This window comes from Lipotes vexillifer, unplaced genomic scaffold (genome assembly GCF_000442215.2).
Source record: "Lipotes vexillifer unplaced genomic scaffold, Lipotes_vexillifer_v1.1 scaffold414, whole genome shotgun sequence".
Classification (NCBI taxonomy): Eukaryota; Metazoa; Chordata; class Mammalia; order Artiodactyla; family Lipotidae; genus Lipotes; species Lipotes vexillifer.
The window spans coordinates 660,829-677,443 of record NW_006782864.1 but is presented as its reverse complement, the minus strand read 5'-3'; the positions used below and the strand labels follow the sequence as shown (position 1 = coordinate 677,443).

Below are 16,615 nucleotides of genomic sequence, written 5' to 3'. Positions count from 1 at the left end.
TGTCTGACCCTTCCACATCGTCCAAGGCCTACTGGTCCCCTGAATGTTGCATCCTAATGATCTAGAGAATTTATGGGGATTGAGCTCCAGAATCAGCATTTTTAAAGGCTGGCTGGGCTATTCCCATCCCAACAAAATTTTAGGCCCGATTATAGGATAAATAAAAATACATTTGCATTTCTCAGAGGGGTGTCCCAGCCTCTCCTTTTCTCCTCTGATTTCATCTCCAGCCTTCCTTCGCCTCATAACTCAGTCTTCAGCCATACAGTTCCTGAACTCCTCATACCCGCTCCCTTTCTGTGTGCTTTGGACATGCTGAATTCTCGGTCTTGAATCCCCTTTCCACCCTTAACCACATAAGCGTTTTATTTACTGCCTGGTCTCCATTCAAGTGAAGCCCAACTCCTCCACCCAGTTAGGTGCAGTCCTAGCTTCTCTGAGCAGCCGTCACTCCTGTGTGTACCTCTGTGTGCTTTGTTGAAGTATTTAGCTCGTATTTTATTTCTTTACATTTTGTCTCCCCACTAAATTCGAGTGCAAGGGTCTGTTAGCACTATGCTGAGTGTGGTGCCTGACACTCAGTTTGAATAAACCTATAGTGAAGTGAATTTCAGATAAATATATGTGTATAAATATACCAGCTCAACAAAATGTGTCCACCAAAACACTGCATTGGATATCATCATAGACATTTTAAGCAATACAAAAAACAACCAGAAAAGTGAGCTACTATGACTATAACATGAGACTTTGTTTTTCTCATTATACTGTTTCTCTAACCAATGTGAAAACCTAAGGCAAAAGGCATAAGTTTAGTCAGAACTTGGAAAATTAATGTACCTTTGATTTCTAGGCTGGTGAATCAAAGACTTCTAGAAGTACAGTCACAAGTCGAAGAATTGCAAAAATCTTTACAGGATCAAGGCTCAAAGGCAGAAGATGTAAGTCTTAATATGTACCAGTGATGGTCCAACAGTTTCATAACGTTCAGAAAAGCTATAACTTTTATTTTATGGTCTGTATCAAAATAACTGTAATTATAGTGGTTATAGAAAAGAAACCGTGTTTTCCTTTTACTAACATTCCTCATAAAAAGGACCAGACAGTACTTTATTGTCTCTTTCAGATTCACCCTCCTGGGAATTAGAAGTTCACTTGTAGTTATCAGCTAAAGAATTAATTGGGGTTTTATGTTTTACATGTGCTCACCTCAGTATTCAGAGTATAGGTTTTTCCCTATGGTCAAAAAAAAACCAGTGCTGATAGAAACTTAGCATGTTCAAGTAGCAATGTTCGTTGTAAAATTGATTTTAAGAAAATAATGCCGTGCTTCCCTGGTGGCGCAGTGGTTGAGAGTCCACCTGCCGATGCAGGGGACACAGGTTTGCGCCCTGGTCCGGGAAGATCCCACATGCCGCGGAGCGGCTGGGCCCGTGTGCCATGGCCGCTGAGCCTGCGCGTCCGGAGCCTGTGCTCCACAACGGCAGAGGCCACAACAGTGAGAGGCCCACGTACCGCAAAAAAAAAAAAAAAAAAGAAAGAAAGAAAGAAAATAATGCCATTTCTAAAATCCTACCACCTCTAGGTTTATGAATCCCTCTTTCTCCCCCTGCCCCCCCGCCACACACATACACACACACACTCACGCACATTCTCACACACACACACACATACTCCCCTGTCCCCGCTTGCGCACACGCGCTCTCTCTCTCTCTCTCTCTCTCTCTCTCTCTCTCTCTCTCTCTCTCTCAGATATACCTTCACAGGAAAAGTGCTTCATAATTAAACAAGTGACTTGAATTTGTACTCTATTGCTGCAACGTTTTCAAGGGGCGTGATCGTACCTCAGGCCTTTGTATTTGCGAATGTCCATCAGGAAGCCAAGCTTCCTGCACAGAACTCGCCTGGATTAACGGGCTGTGCCTCGTCCAGCTGCATCGCTTGCAGTGTGGATGGTCTGGGCCCTGGAGTCTGGCTGCAGAGAACCCACGTGGCCGGGAGCTGTCCTCAGGGACTCTCTGTGGCAGAGCATCGTCTGTCGGGGCTCCCAGGTTGCAGGGGATTCCAAACACAAGCTGTTTATGACCCCCTCTCCCCCCCCCCCCCCCCCCGCCACACACATACACACACACACTCACGCACATTCTCACACACACACACACATACTCCCCTGTCCCCGCTTGCGCACACGCGCTCTCTCTCTCTCTCTCTCTCTCTCTCTCTCTCTCTCTCTCTCTTTCTCAGATATAAGCGCACTGCCCTATTTTAATATTCCCTTAGCACTCTGCCCCTCTGCCCTAGCCCTGCCTGCTTGGCGGGCACTCACCTAGAAAAGAGTTAAGTGTGCCGAGGCGGGAACAGGGTCCTCCCCACCTCTCCATGCTCACCGCCCCTCACAGTGAGCTGGGGCAGCTCATAGTAGTCAGGCCATGATGCAGGCATAAATCAATCATGTTTTGCAAATCCCTTACATTTAATGAGCTGTATACAATAGAGCTACACCTGTAAAAGGGCTCAAAACCAGTGTGAAGAGGGGATAACAACTGAAGTTTAATCTTTGCTTCAGTCAGTTGGTAACTTTTTTCCTTTTGCCAGAGTAATTGGCTGTAAACTCTGGCTTTTGAGTATAAACTGATTTGGTTGTTTTCATTGTTAGAGTCATTTGGGGCACTCTGCGTCAAAACTGTAGACACATCTAGTTCCGTCCAGCCTTAGTAACGTAAGAGGGTGTAAAAACAAAACAGCATATTACTTAAAACCTGAGAGTGTGAGGTATAAAAAGCTCACTGGTGACCTAATTTTATGTTTCTTACGCACCCATCTGGCTTATGTTGGCAGCGTGCTCTCTGAGATGATGGGCTGTAATTTATCCTCTGATGTGGTGGTAGTTCTTCTTAGATCCCCACATTGATTCCCAATTCCTAAAATTCTCACCAACATTTAAACCACATCATCCCCTTATTAAAATGGAACTAGTTTGAAATACCATGGCTTACTTTCAAGCATGCCTTTATCCAGAATGCTAAATCACAAGCAAAACCACCATTCGTGTATGAAAATACTAGTAAAACTAAGAGGGTCTTAGCAGTGAACCAAAGCGGGTAACATTTCTTAGTTCAGTGAAATCACTAGGTCCCTTAAACTGAGGTAAATGTAGGCTTCGTTTTGGTCTCGAAAACTTTGAGGAGACTTTCTGTTCATTTGTTATGGTAGAGAGGGGAAGGGTGTGCAGATCCTAGGAATGAAAAATGGCAAAACATCAGTATCCACTCAACCTGAGTGTTAGACTATAATAACCATTATACTTGCTGTTCTTACTTACATTTAAACATAAAGAAAGGTATTTATTCTGTAAAAAAAAATTTTACATAACCTGATTAGGTATCACTGTGGCTATCAAATCTAATTAAATATGCTGTGTGTCATTGCTTTAAGAGGCCATATTTCAGAAATGAGTTCCCAGGCCTAAAAGTGCTATTTGCATAAATTAGTCAATTTATTTGACTGCTCAGATGCTAATGAGATGTTTTGCTCTAAATTCTTGAAAATTCTCTCAGTGCTGTTTTCTCTGTAAAGATTCAGGCAGAAACTTGCCTCATTCTGAAGGCGGGCTCAGCATAATGTGGAGAAAAGTGTGATCCACGACGTGCGGTTCTTCCCACAGCAGGTGTTCAATGTTGTTGTCTCCTCTCTTTTCACCCAACCTACAGTGTTGCTTCTCAGAATATGTAATGCACAGAGCAGCCTGCCAAATGGAATTGATCCTCTCTAAAGAACAACGTAATTTCTGCCCATTTCTGTTATCAAAAGCACAATCCTTTCATGTGACCTTAAGTCAGAGTAGTGTGGTTTACACATTTTTATTATTATTTTTATGTCATTTATTTTTAGCATGGAAGCAGAAAAGCATTGTTATATCCAGGCATATGGATAATTTGAGCTAGCCACAGTGTATAAAACTCCAGAGAACAAGACAGGATGAGGAGACCCTAGAAGAAAGAAAAATGTACATTTTTGGAAAAAAATGCGTGTCTTTTACTTCTGTTCATGAATTACTAAATCGTTCCTTCTATTGGCTGCTGTGTTTGCTTCATACTAATATGTCCTCTCTGTCTCTTGGCATGGTTTCTGCTCAAGGCTATTGTAAGTATGGCTTCCTATTCATTTCTATATATTGAAGAGTTTTTTGATTTATACATTATCTGCCATCATAGTTGATGTGGTTGAAATTTTAAATTAACAGGAGTTTTATGCAAAAGGAATATACCAATATTACTTATAGGTTTATGCCCTTTACAATTAAGATAATTAAAGGATATCAAAAACCTAACAGGTCAGGCTATAAGGAACTCTGCTTCTTTTTTTTTTCCCATCCCACTCCTACCCCCATTGTTATAACTAGTTTGTTTTTATAAAGTATTTTGAAGCTAGCTTGCTGTCACAGTCTGGCCTCCTGCTGCCACATTTTATGAGAGTAACAGTCTTCCACTGGAGAGGCTTCACTGGAGGTGAAGACTCCAGTATAGACTCCGGAGTATATACCCCGGAGTATAGACTCCGGGGTCTGGCAGGCCTGGGTTTTAATTTGGGATCTGCCTCTGGAAAGCCCCTGAATGTCTCCGCAGCCTCACCTCCCTCAGCCATGAAATGGGGCTGGTATCACTCACGGTTGTGAGGTTGACATGAGACAGTGCACATGATAAACTTGAGTGAGTGCCTGGCATATTAACTGCTCATGACATAATCATTTTATTATATATTATCTCAGATTTAAAAATTAATTTTGCTTAGAGCCTAATCAAGACAGAAATGCACAATTAAAGCTAAGATGTTTTTTAAAGTATTTTCATTTTACCCTCTGTACTGGAGAAGGAAGGAGCAGTAATCAAAAGTCAACAGGGTTGAGACTTCCCTGGTGGCACAGTGGTTGAGAGTCCACCTGCCAATGCAGGGGACACGGGTTCAAGCCCTGGTCCAGGAAGATCCCACAGGCTGCAGAGCAACTAAGCCCGTGCGCCACAGCTACTGAGCCTGTGCTCTTAGCCCTCGAGCCACAACTGTTGAGCCTGCATGCCACAACTACTGAAGCCCGCACACCTAGAGCCCATGCTCTGCAAGGGAAGCCACCACAATGAGAAGCCTGCATACAGCAACAAAGACCCAATGCAGCCAAAAATAAATAAAGAAAGAAATTTATTAAAAAATAAAAAGTCATCAGGGTTATCATCTTTCTCTATGTTTGGGGGAAGCAGTGGTAGAGGACATTGTGGTCCACTAACCTAGCTGTAGTTGACATACTCAGCAAAAAAGTGCATTTGAATATTCCAGAGCTGTGTCAGAATGGGCTCGAATAAGCGATGACAGTAATCACTATCAAGTCAGGGGACTGAAAATGGAAGAGCCCGGTGTGATGGGTATGTTCCCCTCCGTGCTGCTCTTGACTGATTGGACAGTTTGTTTCCTAAGTCCGTATTATTTGGGTTTGGCTGAATTAATTATGTAACTATTTATCTCAATGTGAACTGTTTCACAGAATTCATTAGTAATGTGTACCCTACAAGCGTTGAGTTTAATTATGAAACCTGGTGGTCCTGTATGGAATGCCGTTATTCTTTGTTTATTTTAGGTTAGTTCTGATCTCCTGCTTCTCAGGAGACTCTTTTTTTAAATACCCAGTCAAAGCTGCATTCTCCAGCATATTAAATGCTGTCCATATCCCATCTTTCATGTTCCTATCCTGTCACATAAACTACTTGCAACCTGTGCATATCAGAAACTTCTGATTAATTCAGTGTTTATGGAAGTTGATCCCATGATGCAAGGAAAATATAGCAGATAAAAAATGTCTTAGGGACAGTCTATTATTATTAGAGTTCTACTTGCCTATTGCATCCAGGAATATTAGGTCTGTACGTAAGTGGCTTTTTTATTCATTTCCCTGACTATAAATAGAGAATTCAGACATACAGTTTATGGGTATTTTATACTGATCGTTGTTATCACTTATAGGCTGCTGTCTCCCTTATCAAAGAGAAATAAACTTGGGTACATTGTGTATTTTCAGCTCTTTGACCAGAGAACTTACTGAGGGCTCACTCGGTTATTTACTACTGTATTCTTAATTTTTTTTAATTAGTTAATTTATTAGTTAAAATGTTAAGTAATAAACTATTTTTTATTTTCCATTTTTAGTCAGTTCTTCTAAAAAAGAAGCTTGAAGAACATCTGTAAGTATAAAAGCTATTGAGGCTCATTGTTACATTGTCCAGTGAAACATCAGTGTTTTGTGTTGGTGGTTACAGAGTATCTAGGCAGTGGCATGGGTGGCCCTGAAGGTATAGAAGATTATAAGAGACATTAATAGTATCTAAAGGGTCATCTTCACCCCAGGTCCTCAAATAAAAACAATTACTGTGTTAGAACTGTTTTCTCAAGTGAGATTCCAGGGTTTTATATCTTCACGATAGTATTTAATGATCCCAGTTAGGAGTGTGGGACCCTCTGGATCAGCAGTCGGAAATGTTTTCTGAAAGGAACAAAGAGTAGTTGCTTTAGGCTTTGCAAACAGTGGTCTTTGTCACAACCACTTAGCTCTGAGGTTCGAGAGAGCGGCCACAGGCAGTATGTAAACCAGAGCTGTGACTGTCCCAACCAAGCTTTCTATGCAGGAACGGGCCGCGCGGGCTGAATTTTCCAGCTCTAGAGTCTGGCCAGCTGAAGCTTCCTTTTTATGTAAATGTTTTTAAGTATTATTAAGCTTATCAGTAGCAGATTTTCAAACATTTCCTTGAATTGCAAACATACCTGAACATGACTTTTTGATCTAAAAGATTAAATTTTTAAATATTACAGTTGTTTTCTCATGAAGAAGAAATCTTCCATATCTGAGGTTGACAATGTTAGGAGTGTTTTGTCATTTTTCTTGCACCCAGTAACTGCTGTAATCCTTCCTATCACTTTCTGGCAAAACTCTGTCCTTGCAGACATTGAGTGTGGGTGCCCGTGGATTGCCAGCCTGGTGGAGCTTTACAGGGTTAGACTGTGGTAAACAGACATCCTGGGTACCATAGTGGTCATTGGGAAGAATTCTGTAGTCTGGCAGTTTGCTGCGTGCTATCCTAATTTCTTTCTTTCTCTTTCCTCCTTCCTTCCTTTCTTTCCTTTCTTATATGGGAAAGTGAGACACTCCTAGGGCAAGTCTAACACTGGGCAGGTTCTTAAAATACTAGAACAGCACCTGTCACCTTCCAGCCACTGTGAGGTTACCTGCAGTGAGAATTTAGTGTTGAATTCTGTCCTTTTTTCATTTCCCATCCCTTAATTGCAGAAAATAGAATACCTGTGGTTTCATAAAACTACTGTCTGACCATTGTTCTGTGTTCATTTACATGGTAAAAATCTTCATCAAAAAGAATTTATTAGTGAAGATGAGGCCTGTATTAGTTTCCTGTGGCTGCCATAACAAATTACCACAAACTGCAAGGCTAAAAACAACAGAAGTTTATTCTCTAACAGTTCTTGAGGCTAGAAGTCTGAAATCAGGGTATCAGCAGAATTGGTTCTTTCTAGAAGTTCTAATGGAGAATCTGTTCCATGTACCCCTCTACTAGCTTCTGGTGGCTGCCAGCAACCCTTGGTGTTCCTTGGTGCATAGATGCAATCTCTCTCTCCATCTTCACATGGCCTTCTTGTAAGGATACCAGTAATTGGATTAGGTCCCACCCTGATCCAGTATGACCTCATCTTAACTAAGTACATCTGCAAAGACCCTATTTCCAGATAGTGTCACATTCACAGGTTCTGGGGCTTAGGACCTCACCATATCTTTTTCAGAGACACAGTTCAGCCTACCACAGAGCCCACAGACATCTCAAAAGATGAATGACCATGCAGATTTAACACTACAACAAGACTGTTTTACACACAACAAATTGGTAAAATTTAAGAATCAGACATACTAAGTATTGCCAGAGATGTTGAGTGCTGGTAACTCTCATCCACTGCTGGTAGGGATATACATCAGTTTATTTAGTAAACTGCAACATGCATATATTCTGTGACCCGTTGATTCTACTTTTCTATGTATACCCTAGATTCCTAGAGATGCTATGGTCCATGTTTACCAGGAGACATTTAGAAGAAAGTGTGAAAGAACATTGGGGTTTTGGGGGTTTTTTTTGTCAGTTTCAAACATTTATTTTTAAAAAGTGACTATAAGGGCTTCCCTGGTGGCGCAGTGGTTGAGAATCTGCCTGCTAATGCAGAGGACATGGGTTCGAGCCCTGGTCTGGGAGGATCCCACATGCCGCGGAGCAGTTAGGCCCGTGAGCCACAACTACTGAGCCTGCACGTCTGGAGCCTGTGCTCCGCAGCAAGAGCGGCCGCGATAGTGAGAGGCCCGCGCACCGCGATGAAGAGTGGCCCCCACTTGCCACAACTAGAGAAAGCCCTTGCACAGAAATGAAGACCCAACACAGCAAAAATAAATTAATTAATTAATAAACTCCTACCCCCAACATCTTCTTAAAAAAAAAAAGTGACTATAAGGTGGTTTATTTAGTTATTATTCATTTCCCTCTGATGATTTTTTGTTGTTGTTGTAGGCGGTAGTTGTGTGCATTGTAGGATATTCAGCAGTGTCTCTTTCCTCTCCCCACTAGAAGCCAGTAACACCCTCCTAAGTTGTGACAATCAAAATTATCTCTAGACAGCCCCAAGAGGGCAAAATTGTCCCCAGCTGAAAAGCTCTGTACTTTGAGGTCCCTACCAAATGTCTCAGTTTCAGTGAGAACACAACTCTGACTAGTTGGAACTCAAATGTGTGGACTTTTGGGATTTTTCCCTCTCAGCGCCCCAGTAATTTTTCATTCTTCTGTAGTTGTCCCTTGACAAACCTCATGGTGTCCATTCCTAGAAACACGCAATTTAGTATTAATCCAAACACTTAAGCGCACCCATATGCCAATTTATGGTGATCTTTTCTTACATAGCTCTTTCATCTCTTACTCTGGCTCCAAAAATTCTAGCCGCATCTGCCTCCCCACGTTCTAATCTCTTTGTCATCAGCTCAGGGGGATGGGCACACCCTTCCTGTGATCTCCTTCTGACTGCAGACAGAAAGCCAGAGAGATCATAGGGGTTCCCACTCTTGTTTTCTTTCCCTGAGGATCAGAATCTTGTACTGCCTACTGTCCACTTTCTGAAACAGTTGTTTTACATAGTTTGCCCAGCTTCCTGCTTGTTATTAGCAGGAGAGCAAGTTCAGTAACAGTTATGCATCCCTTCATGGCCAGTAGTAGAAACAACATAGGAGCTCAAGAACACTGGGTAATGTCTGGACACACTTCTATCCTCACAAGTTGTGTGTTTAACAAGAAAGAACATTGTTTTTAATCACAGAAAAGCAGAAACAATACAAATATCACCAACTGTAAAATGATAAATAGATTGAGATATATTCAAACAATAGAACACTGTACAGCAATAAAAAGGTATAAACCAGGGCTAACACATGAACGTAAATGAATCTCAAGAACAGAGTGTTAAGTAAAAAATGGAGGTCACAGAACAGTACATACAGTATAATTAATGTGTAAAGTAAAAATAGGGCAAAATTAAGCAATGTGTAGTGTTCAGGAATATACACAGAGGCCCATCACAAAAATCATGAGAATGGTTAAAATTCTTGATTTTGGTTACCACTGGAAAAGAGATAGGAACGCATGGGATTTTTAAGGTTCTGGGATAATTTTTATTTCTTAACCTTTTTCTTCACTGGGCTTAGTTTTTCTTATTTAAACTGTATATATTTATTTTGTGTAACATATGTCTGCGTGTGTGTGTGTGTGTGTGTGTGTGTGTGTGTCTATACCCTCAACAAAGATTTATTAAAGTATTATGCATAGAAAAGACCAGAAATAGACAAAGTACTCTATTTTTTTCTTCGTGTTTTTCTGTATTTTCCAATTTTTGCAGCCTTTTTTCCCTCTCATATTACAGAGTGCCGCACTAAATAGTATAGAGAATTATGCATTATGTAAATACTAGGAAAAAACTTCTGTTCATTCATTCTTTTACTTTTATATTTGAATATACCTTACAATAAAGTATACAAATCCTGAGTTCCTAGGTCTACAGCTTGATGAGTGTTTTCCTACATAGCCAGGTAGCCCAGATCAATATATAGCATGTTTCCAGCAACACCCCAGGATTCTTTGTTCTCTTTTAATTAATTGATTACATCCCCAGACTAGCCACTGCTGATCTATCACCCTTTGTTAGTTTTGCCACTTTCTGAACTTCATATAAAAAAAATCATATAGTATTATCCTTTTGTGTCTGACTTTATTCAACATTATTCTATGATATCTCTCCACATGGGTGCATGTACCATTAATTTATTCTTTTTTATTGGCGTGTACTGTTCTTTCTATTCTTATTTTAGGAGCTTCAATTTTTTTGCAACAAGAGTTTTGCATAAAACCTCAGCAAAGTTTTAAATTTAATTTTTACAATATCCTTATTCCTAGAAACAATAAAGATTAAGTTATTTCTAACCTCTTGTGCAGGTTTATATAAAAGAAAGACTACTATTTCAAACTCTGAGATTTTTGTCATTTAGAAAATATGTTTATGTTGGATTAGTCTTTTCATCTTTGTTTCATAGCACGTGTGTGCTATGCTAGTGTATCCCATAAAGAAAGAATTTGTATCTTTCATTTCAAGTGAAAAAAATGCAAAACAGTAGTAGGTAAGAATGTTAACATCTTTTGTTACAGAGAGAAGCTGCATGAGGCCAATAATGAGCTGCAGAAGAAGAGAGCCATCATCGAGGACCTTGAGCCGAGATTTAACAACAGCTGTGAGTTTTCCCAATTAGCGTAGTTTTCAGTCGGTTAGCGCTAGTGATGAGTTTAAATAAAATTTGGTTTTTTTAGAAATAGGCCCTATTATATTTTCTAGCAATTAAGGAATTTGCCCTGTTCACAGAAAGAGTTCACACACACACACACACACACACACACACACACACACACACATCACCTTTACAGTATTTCTTAAATTTCTAATTTAGTTGTGAGTTTTTCCTTAACTCCATTAACTTAATGGATGCTAATGCATATTTTATGAAATTTTTTCACAGTGTAAGTCAGCCAGACTTTTCCTTTGGTTGATATTTACACCCGTATGTAGCTTGACTTTATTAATTCTTCTCTGTGGATGTGGGAGCAGGACACAGACTTTTGCTTTTTTAGTATTGTGGTGAAATATACATAACATAAAAATGACCATTTTAACCATTTTTAAGTATTGGGCTGGCCAAAAAGTTCGTTCGGGTTTTTCCATGAGATGTGTTGAAAATCCCAAACGATTTTTTGGCCAGCCCAATGTATATAGTTCAGTGACATGTTAAGTACGTTCACACTGTTGTACAGCCACTGTCCATCTCCCGAACGTTTTCATCTTCCCAGACTGAAACTCTCTACCTGTTAACCACTCCCCTCCTCCCCTCTTCCCAGCCCCTGGTAGCCTCTGTTCTGCTTTCTGTCCCTATGCACTTGACTCTTCTAGGTAATTCATATAAGTGGAACCATACAATATTTGTCCTTTTTTGTCCGGCTTCTTTCACTTCACATAATGGCTTTCATTTTCACTTAGTATAATGTCTCCATATTGTAGCGTGTATCAGAATGGAGGCTGAATAATCAACTATTTGTGTAAATAGACCACATTTTGTTTATCCCTTCAACCATCCATGAATACTTTTTAATTTGTGCACTTCCATAGTGTAGTTTTTGTTTATTTCTAAGAAAAGCTTTTTGTTTAAAAAATTGTGAATTTAAAAAAATAAAATTATATATAAGTATAGACAAAACAGTCTCTCAAAGCTGTTTACTATTTTGTCAGTTGAAATATTTTCAAGTTGTTAGGTCTAAAAAATTTTTAATTTTTTACTGTCTCACCGATAGCCTTAAAAATTGAAGAATTACAAGAAGCTTTACGGAAGAAAGAAGAGGAAATGAAGCAAATGGAAGAAAGATATAAAAAATACTTAGAGAAAGCCAAAAGTGTAAGTGTGAGTCTGCGGGCCTCTCACTGCACTTTCTCATTGTGTTTCGCTGATGTTTCAAAATACAGTGCCTGAATGGTGACCTCTCACACAGAAGGACACGAGGAGTCTTTCGGAAAAAAAGAGCAAGAGGCCGTGATCAAAACAGGTCACCCCTGCCCCAGGTTACTTACTCGTTACCAAGAGGGAATCACCTTTCTATGTGGGAAATGAGTGGCAGCCCCACCCTGCCTAATTATCAAAATCCGCTGTGCCTGGTGGGAGGGCCCGCCTCTGTCTCCAGATGAGCCTTGCTGCCGGCAGTGCTCAGGGCTTCTGGCCTAGCTCCAGTTCCCAGGGAAAAGGAGGTTACTGGAGCAAGTTAAGTAACACCTTCAGGAAGGCATCAGATAAATCCAGACTTTGGGATGAGAATCCACATTATGAAAGCAGAAATAGGCACTGGAGCGTCATGGAACACCAGAAGCTGTTCTCCTGTAAAGGAGCCCAAAGGGACCTCCCTGCCAAATGCAGCGATCCTGGATTGGGGACACCTGTGGAAATGTGGATTTGGGCTGAATCGTGATGACTTATAGAGAGGTTCACTTTCTTACAGATGATATGGGAGGATGTCCTTAGTCTAACGAGATGCGTGTTGAAGTGCTTGAGGGTCACGTGTCATGAGACAAAGGTGGTAGTGCTGCAGTTGGTCAATCTGGGTTAAAGGAAATGGGTTTTTATTCTGCTCTTTCAAGTTTTCTATGGGGTTGATCATTTTTGATAGTAAAACTGCTGAGCCAAAAAGCAAAGACCCTTCCCAGAAGCCCTCTGGTGGGCCAGCTAGAATTGTGTCGCCAGCCTGTGTGTAAACCCAGCGTCTGGCAAAGGAGAAGGACCACAGAGACAGGCTTGTGGAGCACTGGGACCTGCTCCATCCTCGCACATCTGGTCAGAGGCAGAGGCCCCTGAACCAAGTTAGAGGAACGGAAAAGGGAAGATTGCTGTCAGTGTGTGCTGTAGTGCGATTAATTTTAAGCCAGAATTACTTTTTATCACTGACTTTCACATAATTTTAAAATTTTATATAATTAAAAATTGTAACAACTGAATATCATTTTATACATTCAGATTTTAAAGATAACTTTTGAGTCTCATAAGGTTTATCGTTTTTATAAATGACTGCTTCCTTAGATATTACACTCCTTGGGTTTGAGACTTCTAAAGTTTTTCTTTTATTACTTTTTGCAGGTTATCCGTACTTTAGATCCTAAACAAAATCAAGGAGCAGCACCAGAAATACAAGCTCTTAAAAATCAGCTCCACGAACGGGATCGGCAATTCCATTCATTGGAGGTAGTTTACTGTAATATGATAAGACATTTGATATTTTCATTTTCGATTCTAGAAGCTTTGCTATGCACAGTGGTCCCTCAACATCCACGAGGCACAGTTACCAAAATCCATGGATGCACAAGTCCCTCGTAGAAAGTGGTGAATGTGGTTATTTGCATAAAATCTAAGCCCATCGTCCATGTGCTTTAAACTATCTCTAGATTACTTATAATACCTAATGCAATGTAAATGCTATGTAAATAGTTGCCTATGGGGACTTCCCTGGTGGCGCAGTGGTTAAGAATCCGCCTGCCAATGCAGGGGACATGGGTTCGAGCCTTGGTCTGGGAAGATTCCCACATGCTGCGGAGCAACTAAGCCCATGCACCGCAACTACTGAGCCTGCACTCTACAGCCCACACGCCTAGAGCCCGTGCTCCACAAGAGAAGCCACCGCAATGAGAAGCCAACGCTCCGCAGTGAAGAGTAGCCCCCACTTGCCGCAACTAGAGAAAGCACGTGCATAGCAATGAAGACCCAACGCAGCCAAAAATAATTAATTAATTAATTTTTTAAAAAGATATCCATACTTTAAAAAAACATAGTTGCCTATGCGTGGCAAATTCAAGTTTTGGTTTTTGGAACTTCCTGGTTGTTTTTATTGTTTGTTTGTTTGTTTGTTTTACCATTTTTGATCTGGGGTTGGTTGAATCTGTGGATGTGGAACCCATGGATATAGAGAGCTGACTGTACAGTTGTGCCCATGAACTTAGATAGTTTATTGTGAGTATTCTATTTATGTTGAATTGTTTTTCATCTTAACATGCTTACATGTGCTTGCTTTTTAGAAAGAATATGAGAAAACAAAGAGTCAAAGAGAGATGGAGGAGAAATATATTGTTAGTGCCTGGTACAATATGGTAAGAAAATAACACGTCAAAACATATTGCGAGATTCAGTGAATGTGTATCATTTATTATACTCCCTTTACTGTAGAAGTAATTCTACCAAATGAATCTGAAAGTAATTACTGTCCTAACACACACTAACAACACCCTAATGCTGCTCTTAGGGCCAAACAACAGATACAGGAACCACCATAAACAGGGCTAGAACATTGTGGACACATCATTATCCCTGTCCTAGAGGATAGAAAAATTTCTGTCTCTCAGGACCATTTTATTCTCAGGGGGTAGGGACTTTAATAATATCTAAACACAGATACAGTAGCTTTTGTTTTGTGGGACTATTTCAGTGCCTTTGCAGGAGCGGTACTTGTAATGAAAATAGTTTAACTGTCTCTCAGGTTTTGGTAAATGTTCACGGTCTTAGACCCTGAACAGCTAGCTGAAGGTTTTGAAATTGAATTTTCCAACAAAAAATCTTAAACGTATTGCAGGGGAAAATAAATGCTTATCAGCATTTTGGGCTTCATTAAGACTTTTCTGGATATGAAGAGCTATGGATTTTGAAGAATGCTGTACTTTTTTCAATTTTTTTTTTCTTAGAACTTTTCTTCTTTTTCTGCTTTGTTCTTCTTCCCAATAAGACCACTCTGCCTTTTCAAAGCGTTAGCTGCCTGAGATAGGAAGTTGGACCACATTCCTTTCATCATACCCCTCTGACCCTGTAGTTGTGTTACTGGCACAGTACCATTTTACAATTACAATTGTAAATTATACCAGTTTACAGTTATAATTGATACTGTATCTGAAAGGTTCGTGTCCCAGGTCTCCTAACAATGTGATTTGAACTTTGTCAAAATTTCATACAGTTTTATGACATGTCCACATTTATATTTGCCTTGGTTAAAACTACATATTTAAGATTTTTATCACAATTTTAAAAAACAAAAAAGGAAATCATAGTGGGTTTACATTACCATTACTGTTAACAAATATAGATTAATTGAAAATTAAAATGTAAAAAAATAAGAAAAACCTGTATTTAAGGAAGGTCTCTGGGAACTAGTCCTGACTTCACCCACATTGTTTCCTCTTCGTCCTCCTTCAAGGTTAATGTTAGCAATCTGGGAGCTCTGCCCCTCAGTCCATATTAGTGATTTCATATACCTGATTGATTTTTATGACTTCACATATTGTGTTTCTTATGGAACAAAACTGATTTATTCTGTGACGTGGTATTAAAGAAGAATCCTAGTTTTCATCTCTGCAGAGAGTGAAGGAATAACTCCCAGTAGGATCACACAAGTTATGTTCAGATAGGGCAGCCGGTAACAGCTTCATACATACATTCAGAAAGTTCTGCATCCCAGACAACCGAACTGGAAGTGAGGATGGTGAGTGCTGGGAAAAGGTATTAAGTATCTCAGGGAATGGCCTCATGATGGATACTGAGATCTTGAAGGGGAGTCTAGAATTTGAATAAGTTGTTTAGAATGTGAAAGTTAAAAAGGTATATTTTAGATAAAATATAATTGTTAATTTACGTAGCCAAATTAACAGATATTACCAATAGATATTTGTCCATTTTATTCAGATCCTTAAATGCTTTAATTCCAAACTGAGTAAAAAGCACATCCTGGGTTTTCTCATGGGGAAAGTGGAGAATGTTGTGCATTGGGGTCTGTTTGAAACGCAGAGCCATGCCCCCAGTTTCCCTGGAGGTGACGGGAGTTGGGAGGTTTGTCTTGCCTTCTGCCTTCTGTGCGGGTTTGCCCAGCGCCTCTGGCGCCTGCCCCGCCTCTCTCCCGGCTCTGTTTCTCCTCCTTCCCTGTTGCCGGCGTCCGCTTCCTCCCGTCATCACGCTTCCAATCACCGGTGAGACAAAGCTGCCGCTCCCAGTTCTTCCTGCTTCTCTAGCCAGGGTTCTTCGCTAGCTTATTAAATGAGAACCGAAACCCTTTTTTTCCGGATCTACTCAGGGTCCTCACTGTTTACTCCTCCGTGTTTAGAGAGCGCCGCAGGTTCTCCCTCCTGTTCAGGTGCCCTAGGCCCGTTAGGTGGGCTCGTCCCCCTTCTAAGCGGGTAGGCCTCCTTCTCCAGTCCTCGGGAAGGACCCCTGCGCTCCTTGGGCCCGCTGTGTGGGCCAGCCGTCAGGAACTTCCCTTAACAATTCTGCCTGTGAAGAAAAGCAGCGTGGTGGTATGTATTATACCTGGTGTGACTTTCCACCCTAAGAAAGAACAAGTGCTTTTGTGGTTTTCTATTCTGACTAAACCCTCTGATTTCCATATCCCCACGTGAATCAACTGCTACCAATCAATTGCCCTTT

The 16,615-nt window shown here is 40.6% G+C and overlaps 1 protein-coding gene across 1 annotated transcript in view; it reads left to right on the top strand.

Moving 5' to 3' along the window:
- HOOK3 (hook microtubule tethering protein 3) overlaps positions 1-16,615 on the top strand; it is a 96,849-nt gene that overhangs the window by 79,096 nt on the left and 1,138 nt on the right. The window contains exons 16-21 of the mRNA XM_007455462.1: positions 854-941; positions 6,193-6,227; positions 10,779-10,861; positions 11,970-12,070; positions 13,298-13,402; positions 14,230-14,301. Of these exons, the coding sequence (XP_007455524.1) occupies positions 854-941; positions 6,193-6,227; positions 10,779-10,861; positions 11,970-12,070; positions 13,298-13,402; positions 14,230-14,301 (484 nt within the window). The remainder of the gene's footprint in view (positions 1-853; positions 942-6,192; positions 6,228-10,778; positions 10,862-11,969; positions 12,071-13,297; positions 13,403-14,229; positions 14,302-16,615) is intronic.